The sequence below is a fragment of the Canis lupus genome, chromosome 23, assembly GCF_003254725.2.
Source record: "Canis lupus dingo isolate Sandy chromosome 23, ASM325472v2, whole genome shotgun sequence".
Classification (NCBI taxonomy): Eukaryota; Metazoa; Chordata; class Mammalia; order Carnivora; family Canidae; genus Canis; species Canis lupus.
In genome coordinates this window covers 12156933-12172047 of record NC_064265.1, presented here as the reverse complement: position 1 = coordinate 12172047, position 15115 = coordinate 12156933, and the positions used below count along the sequence as shown (strand labels likewise).

General features: G+C 55.2%; 2 protein-coding genes across 12 annotated transcripts in view; one reads left to right on the top strand and one right to left on the bottom strand.

The window, feature by feature from the left end:
* POMGNT2 (protein O-linked mannose N-acetylglucosaminyltransferase 2 (beta 1,4-)) overlaps positions 1-2638 on the top strand; it is a 139713-nt gene extending 137075 nt beyond the window's left edge. For all 8 annotated transcript variants that reach the window (XM_025461102.3, XM_049100094.1, XM_049100093.1 and 5 more), the window contains one exon: positions 323-2638. In XM_025461102.3, coding sequence (XP_025316887.1) covers positions 323-2166 — 1844 coding nt within the window. In that variant the 3' untranslated portion in view covers positions 2167-2638. The remainder of the gene's footprint in view (positions 1-322) is intronic.
* Positions 2639-11637: 8999 nt separating this feature from the next.
* GASK1A (golgi associated kinase 1A) overlaps positions 11638-15115 on the bottom strand; it is an 81993-nt gene continuing 78515 nt past the window's right edge. For all 4 annotated transcript variants that reach the window (XM_049099629.1, XM_035704743.2, XM_025461113.3 and 1 more), the window contains 3 exons: positions 14603-14725; positions 12736-12839; positions 11638-12146 (listed from right to left, as the gene is read on the bottom strand). In XM_049099629.1, coding sequence (XP_048955586.1) covers positions 11936-12146; positions 12736-12839; positions 14603-14725 — 438 coding nt within the window. In that variant the 3' untranslated portion in view covers positions 11638-11935. The remainder of the gene's footprint in view (positions 12147-12735; positions 12840-14602; positions 14726-15115) is intronic.

The window sequence follows — 15115 nt, the reverse complement described above, 5'->3', positions numbered from 1 at the left end:
GCGCTCCGAGCTAGACTGGGCTTGGCTGGAGCAGCCCTCCTCCCCGCCTGCCTTGCTCCTCCCGGGACCAGGAATTGGGGCTGAGCACATTCTTCTCCTGGCAGGTAGGTGTAAAGAGGGTGAGGCCGGTCACTGAGCTCTTGTCGAGCCTCTGATTGGGTTTTCTCTGCTGACGTCTCCCTGCCCGAAGTGCCCGGGGAGGCAGCGGGGCCGGGAGGAGCGAACACGCGCAGGGGCGCAGGGATGGGCGCTGCGGGGGGCTGCGGGGCTCCGGGGGCTGCGGACCGCCCGTGCCGACCTCTTCCTTTCCTTCCCCCCGCAGGCTCTTGCGGTTCCGCGGGGCGCCCGCAGGGATGGGTGAAGGCCGCGGGGCCAGCGGCGCTGTCCGGGGGCGGTCCCGTCGCTAGGGCCCAGGGCGGCAGGATGCACCTGTCGGCGGTGCTCAACGCCCTCCTGGTGTCGGTGCTGGCCGCCGTCCTGTGGAAGCACGTGCGGCTGCGGGAGCATGCGGCGGCGCTGGAGGAGGAGGTGGCCGCCGGCCGCCAGGCCCCCGCGCCCGGCCCCGCGCCCAGGGCCGACTACGCCCGGGCGCTGCAGCTCCTGAGCGAGGGCGGCACGCACATGGTGTGCACCGGCCGCACGCACACCGACCGCGTCTGCCGCTTTAAGTGGCTCTGCTACTCCAACGAGGCCGAGGAGTTCATCTTCTTCCACGGCAACGCCTCGGTCATGCTGCCCAACCTGGGCTCCCGGCGCTTCCAGCCGGCCCTGCTCGACCTGTCCACCGTGGAGGACCACAACACCCAGTACTTCAACTTCGTGGAGCTGCCGGCCGCCGCCCTGCGCTTCCTGCCCAAGCCCGTGTTCGTGCCCGACGTGGCCCTGGTCGCCAACCGCTTCAACCCCGACAACCTGATGCACGTCTTCCACGACGACCTGCTGCCTCTCTTCTACACGCTGAGGCAGTTCCCCGGCCTGGCCCACGAGGCCCGCCTCTTCTTCATGGAGGGCTGGAGCGAGGGCGCCCACTTCGACCTGTACAAGCTCCTCAGCCCTAAGCAGCCGCTCCTGCGCGCGCAGCTGAAGACGCTGGGCCGGCTGCTGTGCTTCTCCCACGCCTTCGTGGGCCTCTCCAAGGTCACCACCTGGTACCAGTACGGCTTCGTGCAGCCGCAGGGCCCCAAGGCTAACATCCTCGTCTCCGGCAACGAGATCCGGCAGTTCGCCCGGTTCATGATGGAGAAGCTGAACGTGAGCCAGGCGGGCGCTCCCCTCGGGGAGGAGTACATCTTGGTCTTCAGCCGAACCCAAAACAGGCTCATCCTGAATGAGGCGGAGCTGCTGTTGGCCCTGGCCCAGGAGTTCCAGATGAAGACGGTGACGGTGTCCCTGGAGGACCAGGCCTTTGCCGATGTCGTGCGGCTGGTCAGCAACGCCTCCATGCTGGTCAGCGTGCATGGGGCCCAGCTGGTCACTGCCCTCTTCCTGCCCCGCGGGGCGACCGTGGTCGAGCTCTTCCCCTATGCCGTCAACCCTGACCACTACACCCCCTATAAGACGCTGGCCACGCTGCCTGGCATGGACCTCCAGTATGTGGCCTGGCGCAACATGATGCCGGAGAACACCGTCACGCATCCCGAGCGGCCCTGGGACCAGGGGGGCATCGCTCACCTGGACCGGGCCGAGCAGGCCCGCATCCTACAGAGCCGTGAGGTTCCTCGTCACCTCTGCTGCCGGAACCCTGAGTGGCTCTTCCGCATCTACCAGGACACCAAGGTGGACATCCCATCCCTCATCCAGACTGTACGGCGTGTGGTGAAGGGCCGGCCAGGGCCACGGAAGCAGAAGTGGACCGTGGGCCTGTACCCAGGCAAGGTTCGGGAGGCACGGTGCCAGGCGTCCGTGCAGGGTGCTTCTGAGGCCCGCCTCACCGTCTCCTGGCAGATCCCATGGAACCTCAAGTACCTGAAAGTGAGGGAGGTGAAGTACGAGGTGTGGCTCCAGGAGCAGGGGGAGAACACCTATGTGCCTTACATCCTGGCTCTGCAGAACCACACCTTCACTGAGAACATCAAGCCTTTTACTACCTACTTGGTGTGGGTCCGCTGCATCTTTAACAAGACCCTCCTGGGACCCTTTGCAGATGTGTTAGTGTGCAATACGTAGCAAGTGTGCCATGGCTGGGTCGGGGGTGGGGGGTGGCTCCTCCAGTTCAGTGTCCCTGGGCCCTCTAGCCCCCTGTGGTGGCTTCTGGGAATTAACTATTTATTGAGCAGGTTGCCCTAGGCTTGTGCCTCTGTGTCTTCTTACTGCATCTGGAGTGTGGAGTTCCCAGCACTCTGCACTGGTACACTGGGATCCTCCCAACCCCCTTCTCCCGGCCTGAGCATCCATACTCCACAGAAGGTCCTTAGGGGGAGAAGGAAGAGGAGAAGGAAGAAGGAAACTAAGGAGCCTCTGGCCGAGTGATCATGCTGTTCGCTACTGAATCTTTCTGGTTGCTGTCCAGATGTCTGGAAACTGTGAGTAAGTCATGTGGTCGCTTGGGTGGGTGGTTCATCAGCTTCCATCATCATGAAATTCACGTGTAGCACAGTGGAGTTGTGTTTGCAACATTCATTAAATGATTATAAACGTCTTGGTCCTTTTTTTTTTTTTTTTTAAGATTTTATTTAAGAGAGAAAGAGATAGCATGAGCAGGGGGGTAGAGGGAGAAGCAGGTTCCCTACTGAGCAGGGAGCCTGACATGGAGCTCAGCCCTAGGACACTGGGATCATGACCTGAGCTGAAGCCAGATGCTTAACGAACTGAGCCACCCAGGAGCCTCTTGGTCAAGTCTTTTTATTGGTTAGTTGGAAGTGGGACTGGTAGTCAGTACCCAGGTGCTCTTTCATCTCAGCTGTCAACCGAGGAGATGTGGCCATGGGAAAGCATCAAGGACAATGAAGTGATGTGGGCTGGTTGTATTTCATCTTGACTGCCTGATGAATATCACATTCCCATCTAATTGGGGTTCAAGTCTGGAAGCAGGGGGGACAGGGCCATGGTGAGGAAATGCAATGTCCACCAGGTGGTGTTCTTAGGCTAAAGGACATTCAGGCTCCCAAGACCACAACAGGCTACACACCTGGCATCAGGTTCCCTTAGAAGGACACAGGGCAGGACATTCAGCAGGACATCACTGAGCACTTCTTTTCTTCAGGGGGAGTCCTCACACCAGCCCGGGGGCCATTCTTGCCCTGTTCTGCAAGTTGCTGCTCAAGGGTGATGAGACAAGACCCCTGTTGGTAGTTGGGGCCACTGGCTTAGAAGCCCCAAGGGAGCCATTGTCTTTCAAACAACATGGTTCCCAGGGCTGCTCCCGGGACAGTGCATTCAAGGGGATCTGCAGCTCTGGTGCCCCTACCAGATGTTTGGGTTCACGCATGACCCTGCCGGTGCAGATGTAGCTAATCTGTCAGAGGTCAGTTTTACTGTTGGCAGTCTTGCTGAATGGCACACCTGACAGTCCGCTGTCGCCTGGCTTCTGTGGAGCAGAGCTAGAAAGGTAACCCAAGATCAGATATGCCCCCAGAGGAGAGACACTGATGCAAGTCTGACTCCTGGGAAGGAAGGCTGGAAAAGGGGTCTAGGAGGTAGAGCCTCAGGCTCAAGCTCAGTTTTTTTTTTTTTTTTTTTAAGATTTTATTTATTCATGAGAAACACAGAGAAGCAGAGACATAGGCAGAGGGAGAAGCAGGCTCCCTATGGGGAGCCCAATGCGGGACTTGATCCCAGGATTCTGGGATCACAACCTGAGCCAAAGGCAGATGCTCAACTGCTAAGCCACCCAGGAGTCTGTAGCTCAGTTTTTGTTTTTGTTTTTTTTTAAGATTTTATTATTTATTCATGAGAGACGCAGAGCGAGAGAGAGGCAGAGACAGGCAAAGGGAGAAGCAGGCCCCGTGCAGGGAGCCCGACGTGGATCACACCCTGGGCTGCTGGCGGCACTAAACCGCTGAGCCACCGGGGCTGCCCTCTGTAGCTCAGTTCTAAGATTGTCACACGAAGCAGAACAATTCTTCAGCCGAAGTTGTCTATTAGATGAGTAGCCTGGTCACTGGCTGAGGGCGACTGTGGGAGGAATGGCCTCGGTGCCAGTTGGTGGTGGATTCAAAGCAGGAGATCTTAGTGGCACATTTTCATGGTCACCAGGTGCTTCCATGACCTTCCTTCTACCCAGGATATCTTTGTCCCTAACTGCTCTATCCGCCATCTTCTCAGACTGCCACGTTGATCCACACGTTAAGATTCAGTTGTTGGAAGTCTCACCCACTGCTGGTGTGAGGGTAACACTACTTGGAAACCACTTGGTGGTTTCTTCTATGGCTGAACACATGGCTACCCTGTATCTCAGCAAGTCCACTGCTAAATATAAATCCAGAAGAAATGAGTGCCAATGTCATCACATGTAAAATATTCACAGCTCTAGATAACCAAAAACTAAACTCACATTTCCATCAACAGATATATTCTGTGCAAAGGACACAACAGGTTTTTTTTTAAAGGTTTTATTTGTTTATTTAGAGCATGAGGGGGGTGGGGAGAGAATCCCAAGCCGACTCTGCACTGAGCACAGAGCCCAACGTGGGGCTCCATCTCAAGCCCTGAGATCGTGACCTGAGCTGAAATCAAGAGTGGGATCCTTAACCTACTGAGCCACCCAGGTGCCCCCAGGACACACTTTTTTTTTTAAAGAATGAACTATGGGCACAGGCAACAATGTAAATCTCGCAGAGTGTTGAGTGATAGAACATATACACTGTACGATTGCATTTCCGTGAAGTGCCAGGACAAGAGAACCAGTCTCTGGCGGTAGAAGTCAGAATCCCCCCGGGGGAGGGTCAAGGCGGGCCAGCTGGGAGGGAGCCGGGAGGTCGGGAGTGTCTCGATCCAGCTGGTGGCTGCTCGGTGACCGTCAGTGTGGGCGATCATGAGCTTACACCCGGGGCTGGTGCATTTCACATGCTTTTACTATGTGTACCTCATACATTAGACCTCAATCAAAAAGGAAAACTCGGCTCCAGGGGCAGCTCTTCTGGAAAACAGTGTGTCTCCTCCAGCTCAGGTCATTAGGCTGCCATGTCCCCCAGACACTAGCTCCGCACCCTGCCCTGTCCCGACGGTACTCTGCTCCTGCCACGGGCGGCCCACCGGCTAGAGGCTGGGGGGGGGGTGTGGATCACGATGTAGAGGAACCCCGCGGACGGTTCATTGGTTCAGTGAAGCCTGGATTTCTGCCTGTGGCCAAATCGCCTTTTACAAATTTATAATCTTGTGAAACTAGTCTGGGTTGGTTGGTTGGTTTTTTCCTCTTAACAGTGTAACATGAACACTTTACCACGCCATTGAAGGTTACTCTTTGAAAACAAGATTCTTGTTGGCTGTAGAACATTACCCTATCTGAACTCACAAACTGATACTCTGTCCTCGGGCCACACACAGCATTTGCTAAGTGGCAGGAGCCTGGATCCATGCCCGGCAGCCCAGCCCTGAGGGAGCTCTGACAGCGCGAGTAGTTCTTCTCTTGCTGCTGCTTTTTGTTGCTATCATGTTTCTTTTATTGATGTTTAGTTAATTTATGGTGAAGCGCATAGGTCTTCAGTGTAGAGTTCCTTGAGTGTCACTCATACCTACTTCTTTGTGCCCCACACCCTTGCAAGATGTAGATTATTTCCATCGCCCCCGTATTTGCAGTTTTTTAAACTTTGGAAATTTAGCAGGCAGGAATTGTTTCTTTGTTATTATGTAGGAGTTCTAAGAGCTCATTTAACATTAAGAGTGTTAACATTTTGTTGATACTGTTTGTTTTCAATCTGTGTCCTAACACAGCCCACCGAAGAATCAGGGGGAAGATAAGGGCAGGGGAGCCTGGGAACTGGGAGCTGGGGTACCCAGGCAGCTCCTCCGACAGAAGCCCATCACAGTAACCAGTGGCTCCCTCTGCACCCCATGAGTCAGCTCTGAGGGCACCTCACTGGCCGGAGGAGGGTGGCAGCAGGCTGGTGTGCGGCCTGGAAATGGACCGCATGTGGACACCCCAGCCCAAAGCAAACACCTCAGAGGTGACCCTCAGCCATCCCTGTGGGGTCAGCCTTTTTCTAGGGTCTGCTAAAGTCTAGCAAACAAAATACAAAACACTCAATCTTGAATTTGATATAACAAATATTTGGCAATACCATGGAATATTTGGCAACACCACCTTTTTTTTCCCAACTAATAGAAAATGTGAGGTGAGGAAGATTTGTTGTATAACCACGAGGTTAATAATCCCCCCTCCCCCCATTCTCCCATTTTCCAAGTGGCAATGCAGAGGCCCAGTTGGAGGAATGCCTCACGCGGGCCTCAGCTACAATAAGAAGTAGGAACGATACCAAATGCCTGAAAAGATGCAGGGAAACTGGATCTGTCATATGCATTGCTGGTAAGAATGTAAGATGGTAGCCTGGGAACAGTTTGGCAAGTTTCTTAAGAAATTAAACATATTACCATGAAATTGTCTTTTCACACAAAAATGTACATGAACGTTCAGAGCAGCTTTCATCGTATTAGTCAAAAACTGGAAATGACCCAGATGTCCTTCAGGGGGTAACTTGTAAACAAACTGTGGTCCCTGTGTACCATGCGATACTAAAGAATAAAAAGGGATAGTAATCAAAAAGGCACAGACTGTTGATTAAAGCAACACTTTGGCTGGATCTCAGGGGTGTTGCGATGAGTGAAGAAAGCCAATCTCAAAAGTTTACATGCTGTGTGATTCCCTTTAGATACCGTTCTCCAAATGACAAAAATTATAGAGGGAGACCAGATATGTGGCTGCCAGGGATGAGGGTGGGAGCGAGGGAAGGGGTGGGCGTGGCTGCATAGGGGTAGCAGAGGGAGGTCTTCGAGGCGCTGGGACAGTTCTGTATCTTGGTCATCGTGGTGGTTATTGAATCTACGTGTGCTAAAATGATGCAGAACCACACATGCACAGTACACCGAGGTCAAGGTCATGGTTTTGGTACTATAATCACGGGTGATGTCACCACTGGGGGAAACTGGATGAAGGCTACACAGGACCTCCCAGTACTGTCTTTGCAGCTACTGTGAATTCATAATTATGCCAAAACGGAAAGGCAAAAAAACCCTTGGGAGAATGAGAGGTGTGGGCTCCGGGCTGGGCCTTGAGGAGCAGTTCTGAGAACTGCCCAGCCTTGGAGGCTTCAGGAGCCAGAAGCTGAGCTGGCGTCCAAGGCTCAGAATGCCACCGTCTCTGACACGGCTGCTGCCACCATCACAGCCATCTCAGCCATCCCAGAGCTGGTGCAAGAAGACGTCCTCCGCCTCACCCCTTCCAGCCGTCCCACGAGTGTCCCCTGGTGGTGGGATCTCCCCGGGGGGCTGTATAAGGGCATTTGAGGCTTGCCGCCTGGGCAGTGCAAGGGAGCCTCCCTAGGGAGGGTGGGCAGAGGTGGGAAGATCCCGTCCCCATCCCACATCCGTCGTGTCACCCACCAGGACTAGATGTGACTTCGTGTGGCGACAGAGCTGCCAAGGGTGCAGGGCAGAGAAGCAATGCATCCAGTCCTTCCGGGCAGGGAAGTTATCAGGGTGCCTGGGGGTCCTCCCACCCCGTGTGTGAGTGCGTGTGTTTTAAATGAAGGCTGCAGTCACTAGAACAAGGCACAAGGCACTCAGATGTGCAAGGAGCAGTTGCCGCTGGACCTGCCTTCATGCAGTAGCCTCCCCGGTCATGCTCAGTGTCCCTCACCCGGACACATGGAGGGACGGCCCTTCATTCCTTGATGTTTTGCGGGGTCTGGGTGCAAATGATCCTCTGGTAAATGATGCTGGGGAGACACACACACAAGAAACTTAATAAAAATTCATATTCTCAGGGCTCCTGGGTGGCTTAGTGGTTGAGTGTCTGCCTTTGGCTTAGGTCGTGATCCCTGGATCCTGGGATCGAGTCTCATAGGGAGCCTGCTTCTCCCTCTGCCTATGTCTCTGCCTCTCTCTGTCTCTCATCAATTAAAAAAGAAAAAATCCACATTCTCACCCCCATCAGCTTTAAGTGACTTACTTCACTTATCTTGTCTCCTGTGGCTCTACTGTGCGTGAGGTGCCTTGGACCTGTACTTCCCTCCACCACCTGCACTAAGAGCCCTCCAGAAGGCACCCTGCCTCTGCTGCCCTCCAGGGTAGGGTGGACGCTCCCCAGAAATCACGTATGAGCTAAGTCCTGCAGTGGAGCTGTAGACACCAATGAAGGGAGCGTTCCTCAGGGCGCCCCTCTCATGTGCCGCCTTCCCCACTGGTTCATCTTGGAGGCTGCCCCCTCCCCCCGCACCCCTGCAATCAAAGCCCTGCACCTCCGTGTGTGTCTCTTTGCTGGGTGCTGCCTCCGCCCCCCTGAGGTGGACCTGCCGTCCAGCATGCCCCAGCCCACTGCCAGCACCGACTTGCGACCCCCCCTTCGCCCCCCACCCCATGCTATTTTCCTGCAGAACGTGAGCTCAGCCCTGCTGTTGGGTGAGCTGTGTGGAACCCGGCCTTCTACTTAGAGATGCCTCCCGCTCTGGTCCACTTCCTTGGAGGCTTAGTGACTCTTCTCTCTTCGGTTGGACAACACCAGGGGTTGAGGAGGTCATCCCACCTCTTGAGCCAAAGGCCCCTATACCCAAATGCCCTTCCAGACCCAACTCCCCAAATAGGCATCCCCTAAGCAGTGCTAAGCAGAACCCGAGGGAACCAGGAGGCCCGGGGAGGCAGGGAGGGCCAGGAAAGTCAAGAGGAGGGCATGAGGGGTGGGAGAGGAAGACACCCTTGGAGCCATGTAAGAAACCTGTCCTCCTCCTGCCCCCTGAGCCTCCTCCCCACTGCAGGGGCCTGGGGCAGTGGAGGGGCAGGTGTGAAGGGAAGAAAGGCCAGTGTCCATGGAGAGGCAGCTCTTGACTTCAGGGGGCCACGAATGGGGAGTGCAGGGTGCGTCTCAGGGGTTCACTTATCTGAAGGCCCTGGCCAAGGGGAAACCGTCTCTCAGTGTCTGCAGAGGTTCTGCCTCCCACATCTTGTGCCGACCCCCACACACTGAGGTAGAGTTCTCTGACTCCCTCCTGCCCCCGTGCTGCCCTCTCATTTCCCATATCCCTGGTTACAGGGACCTTGCTCACCAACAGGATGCCCGGACACACGCTCTGGTGGCCAGACGGTATAGGTAAAACGACCTATCTCCAAATGCCTGATACATGTGGCCACACAGTGCGCCACACACACTGATTCCTTCCAGATTCTCTATTCTGTGTGGAAAATCTGCTCAGTAAAATTTACCGAACGAGTGAATGAATGAAGGGAAGAAAGGAAGGATGTTACAGTGGTGGGGGCAGGGGCTCTGGAATTAAATGGGCCTGGGTTCAAATCCCAGCCTCATCGGTTGTGACCAGTGACCTTGGGTCAACCTCCCTGAGCCTCAGTTTCCTGTTTTGTCAAATGGGAGCAGTAATGCCACCTCCTGGAGTTATTTCGAAGGTCTGCAATGAGGAACACAGTAAAGCTCTTGGCACAGTTTGGGCCTTTGTCTGTATTCACTTCATGCCAGGTGGTGCTCCCCAGGTTCAGGGGCAGACTCTGGCGCCTCCACCTGTGTGGGCTCGGGCAACACACCCCTTCACCAGCTGAGCTGCTTTATCTGCAGAGGATCACGTAGCTGGGACTGTCTTAAGGCATTCATGAAATCACTTGTATAAAGCCCTTAGCACCATGCCTGGTTTGTAATAAATTAGTTCTCACAGGCCTAGACTCCCATAACCAAACCCTGGAGGCCAGAGGTCATTCTGAATTCTGAATTTTTCAGATATAGAAATGTAATATGGTAGTTATACCATGAATTGTGCAACACTCTCAGCAGGATCTGAGGTTATACCCAATAACTGAACACACTGATATTCAGTACCAAAACCTATGTCCCACTCAGTGTGAATATTCATACATCTCACTGCAGGAATATCAGTGTGTTCAGTTATTGGGTGTAACCTCAGATCCTGCTGAGGCTTTTGATTTTCAGAGCTTGGAGCTTGCTGGGATTGCATCTAGAGAACTGTGAACCTCCGTTCCTAACATTAGCCGCTCCCCTTTGGAAACACCATCATTTTCCTTGGAACAGCTCTTTTGGGATGAAGTACAAAGAAACAGGGTCGGGCCTGGGGTGAGGTCAGTCAGGCAGCATGGTGGCTGGTGATTTTGATGGCCTTACCAGACCCTGTGGCACGCAGGTGAGCAGACCCCTGCACTGCAGACCCCTCATGGCTCTTGCCTTCGAAGCTTCTTAAGGTTGATGGGAGGGTCCTAATCCATCTCCCCCAGCTGTCAGCTTCACTCGGCACATCCTTCTCATTCCAGGGGCAATGGCTGGGGGAGGAGAGGGCAAGCAGGACAGAATGTGGCTGAGGGTGTTCTTTGAAAAGGATAGAAAGTGGAGAAAGTTTCGAGTTCACAGGAAAGACACAGTTGAGAGACTGAGCAGACTTAACAGGCCAAGAGCAATGGGCAGAGAGCCAGGTGCCTGTGACTGCTTGCCAGGGCCCAAGTGTGCTGCTCTGTTCCAGGGAATCGGCCCTGCCTGGTCATCAGCTCTGAATCCATAGGGTCTAGGGGAGGAAAAGCTATTGGAGTGATGACTGGGGAGGGCAGTGGGTGCACCTTTTCGTCATGGGCCTGGGCTCAAAACATGCTAGCACAACTGTTGCCTGGGTTTGAATTTGGGCCCTTCCACCTACGAGCTGGGTACCTTTGAACAACTTAACCCCTCCGTGCCTCATCTCTACAGTGGAGATGCTAACAATCCCACCTACCCATCAGGTTGTGGTGAGGGGAAATGCTGTGATCCATGTAAACCACTGTCACAGTGCCTGGCACACAGTCGTCACTCAGTAAATGTTACTTGTTATTATGGTGGGTGCTCAATAAACATTTGTCATTTGCTAACCATAAAGTGGCCAAGGCCAGATCTGAACCCAGAGCTCCTTCGTTCAAGTCCAGTCCTCTGAAAATCAAAGAGAAAAAAATCTTCAGGGTACATATATTTAGAAAGACCTTCTGAGGCAGAAGGTAGGGAGCGCAGGGATACCTGCTGAGGAGTAGTGCAGTGAGAGGCCTGTGCCCCCGAGCCGGAGCCGCTCTGGGCTGAGAGGCAGCCCAGGAGAGTGGGCTCAATCCTGGAGTCCTGAGGACTTGGGAAGAGCTGGGTTTGAGCCTCCCTCCACCCCCTACAGCCCCAGAGGGAGGAAGAGGCCAGTGCCGAGGGCAGCGCTGGAGACGGTGCTGAGTGGGCTGAGCAGAGTGCATGGCCTGTCCTCCTGTGCCATGGCTGGTTGACAAGCACTGGACAGGCTGGGCGGGGCCACACACTGTTTATGCATCCACCGTTCTGTGCGGAGCAGACCTGTTCACATCAAGACACAGAAGTGCTTGCTGGAAGCTTGGGGCCTTGCCTCCTGACAAGATTCTGGCTTGGTATCTTCAGAGGGAAACTTCACACATATACTCTACATATGCACACACAACACATCTACTCTACATATGCATGTGGGATGCACAAGTTCACAGTATCTGGAGCAGTTCATAGAACATCCTTGAATATATTTATTGGTGCAAGGGAATGAATAGCCAGAGCTGAAAAGGCAGAAAAGATGGTGGTAAGGTTGAAAACCCAATATCCACAACCACCTTCGCCATCCCATGCAGGTGGGACACCTGGGACATCCATGGTATCCTCTGGTTTCTTCTGGATTTCCCCGCTTGTCTTCAGGTTGGAGGAACCCAGAGAATGTGGCCACCAGGATGAATGCTCATCCAGTCAGGTTGTGTTGGGAGGCACCCCGCCAGCAGGGCGAGAGCCTTGCCTGGGCAGTGGAGTTCACGAGGCCTCATCCTTGAACAGTGTCAGGTTGTGCTTCCGAATGTGCTCCAGCAGCACCTGTCCTCGCCGCTCCAGGGTCTGCAGAGCCTGCTTCAGTCCCTGCCTCCCGCCTTGACTTTCCCAGAACACGGGGTCCATCCGCAGGGACTTGAGCAGCATGTTGTGTAGACACCCTGATGCAAGAACCTGCACGACAGACTCAGGAAACCTGGAGGAAGGGCCCCCGAGCCCCATAACAGAAAGGAAAAGCAAAAGTGATCTCAGAAAATTTCCAGGACAGGTGAAGCCAGATGGCCAGAAATTGCACAGCTGGCAAACCCTGGCAAAGTCGTCCTGCAGAGTGCTCGGGGCGCGCCCTTCCACCTACTCTGCTGGGAAAGCAGGCAGGGACTAGAGCTTTTGGCTGGGTCCCGGCCCACAGAGAAGCTGGAGGACTCAACTCTGCTTAGGAGGAGCCCTAAGAAGGCTGAGCTGCCTGCCATGAGTGAGCAGGGAAGGTAGGCTCCCCAGGCCGGCTCCTCCTCAGGGCCAGGGGAAGGGCTAGCTTTCCCAGACCCCAGCCGGCTGCCTGCGCTCTGCAGTGCCAGGAGGCCCTCTGGATACTGCGGGCGCCTGCTGGCTGTGTCCCCTCAGCGAAATTTCCCAGGGCTCCCCACCCCCTTCTGAGGCTCAGATCCAGCAGCTTTTGTCTAAGAGACTGTGGACTGCTCAGAAGCCATGATTAAAGGCTCCATGGTCTATGGCAGAGCCATCAGGCCTCAGTCTCCGAACCCTCATCCAACCCCACTGACCCTCACCCATTGAGGCCCTCCAGCAGCCGGAAGTTCAGCTTGTCCTCAGGATGCTGAAGGTTGCCGGCATTATCGATGTAGACCAGGTGGGATGGATCACTGCTCCGGACCTCAGGGAAGAAGATGGACAGGGACAGAGGTGGGTTAGTGGCTTGGGAGGCCCAGAGCTGACAGTCCCACAATCCACCCCGCTACCTGCCCAGATGTTCCCCATGTGAGCCGTAATCTTTATGGCAGTGCTGTGCTCAGTGCTTCCAGGCATCATCTCCGTGAATCCTTCCAGCAACCTCGGAAGGGAGCCATTAGGATCAGCTTCCTTTTACAGAATCAGGGGCATAAAGAACTCAAGTAATTTGCACACAGTCACACAGCTATTAAGTAGCTGGTTGGTTCCGACCTGGACCAGTACTGCCAAGCCATGTCCTATGAAACCGCAGAGCAGAGGGCTCATTCCTGTTCTGGGGGCTGACGGGGTGATGAGCACAGGGGAGAACCGGCAGGCGCAGAGGGAACCTACCCAGCAGGTCATGGCCTCAGGACGTACACGCACGCTCACTTGCACGCTCACTGTTCTGTGCCGCTGGCGCCTGTGCACCCACACATTGCCCAGTGTCACCAAGAATGCACGATGCCTTCTAGCCTCAGGCACACTCTATCCCCACGGGAGAGTTTTGTGACTCCTAAACCCTTTGAACACTAGAACCAGCAAAAGAGAATACCTTAGCCTTTCTAAAAATACGGTGTGGCTGGGAATGAGAGGCCATGTCTTCTGCTCCCTACGCCCACCCCGTGCACCCCATTCCTGTACATGATTCCATGACATCTTCCCATAAGTCTCTCCATCACTTGGGAGGCTTAACCTGGGAACTTCTGCCTCCAGGACCCTAGCTTTCCCTCTCTCTGTCTCTTCGCCCCCTCGCCCCTTGCCCCTCTGTACACTTCGGGGATCATCTATCTCTTGAAGCCCAATGACTCCTTCCTCAGAGAACTGCTGTCCCAAGGGGTCTGTGACGTGGCTGCCCCCGGGGTAGATGATAGCCGTAAGTGCATCCTCTCCCCGCAGGGGAACTGCCTTTACCAGGGAAGAGGAGAGCGGGCTCTGAGGACAGGAGCCGCTTCACGAGGCAGCCCAGGCCTCTGGGCTGGTGTCGCCTGCCTGAAGCTCAGCCCGGGGCACCATGATGACAGCTACCCGCTCCACAAGCGATGGGCCAGGGCAAGGCATCGGGGACACTGGACTCACCAGGAGGAGAGGACAGAGTAGCCCTCCTTGGGCAGGAGACACAGCTACTCTGCCTGCCAGTCCCTGTCTCTGATGGCCTCGGCACATCGCTTCCCACCCCGCTTGTCTTCACGTTGTGGGATGCACAAGTCTACAGTACCTGCAGCAGTTCATAGAACATTCCTGAATATATTTATTCAGAGCCCACTCGGGCTATTCTTTTAACGGGAGGCAGCAGAGCGTTCCTCAGATCTGCACCAGCCTGTAAGCCATCAGGTCCCAGGATAGGGCCCTGTCACTGCCACTGACCAGCCCTGGGGCCTTGGAAACTCCCTTCCCCGTCCCAGGCCCCAGTTCCCACACCTGCTGGCAGGGTGGGGGCTGATGCCAAGACCCACAGCTCACACACCTGCTTCCAGGAGCCCTAGGGGTTCCCTGTAGTCTCTCAAGGGGACAGTGGAGTTGTCCCGCCTCAATCACATTTGCAAAGCCCCACTTGGGGCTTCCTAGAAACATTATTCAGACAGAGGTTCCCACTGCTAATAAGAACAGAGTTGGGAACCCCCAGTGTCATGTGATCTCTGCCACCCAGAAGCAGCATCTTCCAAAGGAGACAGGAAGACCCGAGTCTGGGTGACAGGGGGAACCTACCAGGATGTGGACCAGCCGCAGCTCACCCGGGTTCCGGCATTTCTCTCGGAGCCTCTCTTCCACGCAGGGGTCTGACGGCTCAGGCTCGAAACCACAGCAGTAGCGATCTAGGCGGTCGTGCACCTAGGAGGACACCCAGCCTGTGACGGGTGCGGCACGGGGCCTGCCTCCCCCAGGCCCAGCTCTAGGTGGCCTGGCCCCTGGGGCCCCACACTGGGGGCAATCCTCAGTGGCTGTGCGTGCTGGTTGGCCGGCTGCTGGCGTCTGGCCAGTGACGGAGCTTCTGCCCTGCTCCCCAGCCAGCTTGCTCTGCACCCCAGAGCTGTTGGCTCACATGCCTCAGGCCAGCATGGATTTCCACCAGTACCCACTACTTCCTCTATTGCGCTGCCCCAAACTCTGGCCTGAGGCCACTGGGCATCCCTGTGCTGACCATCTGTCAACCGGGGGAAATCCACATAGGACTCCACTTTTTCTTTAAGCAGCAAATGCTACAGCAGAGACTCCTCCCTT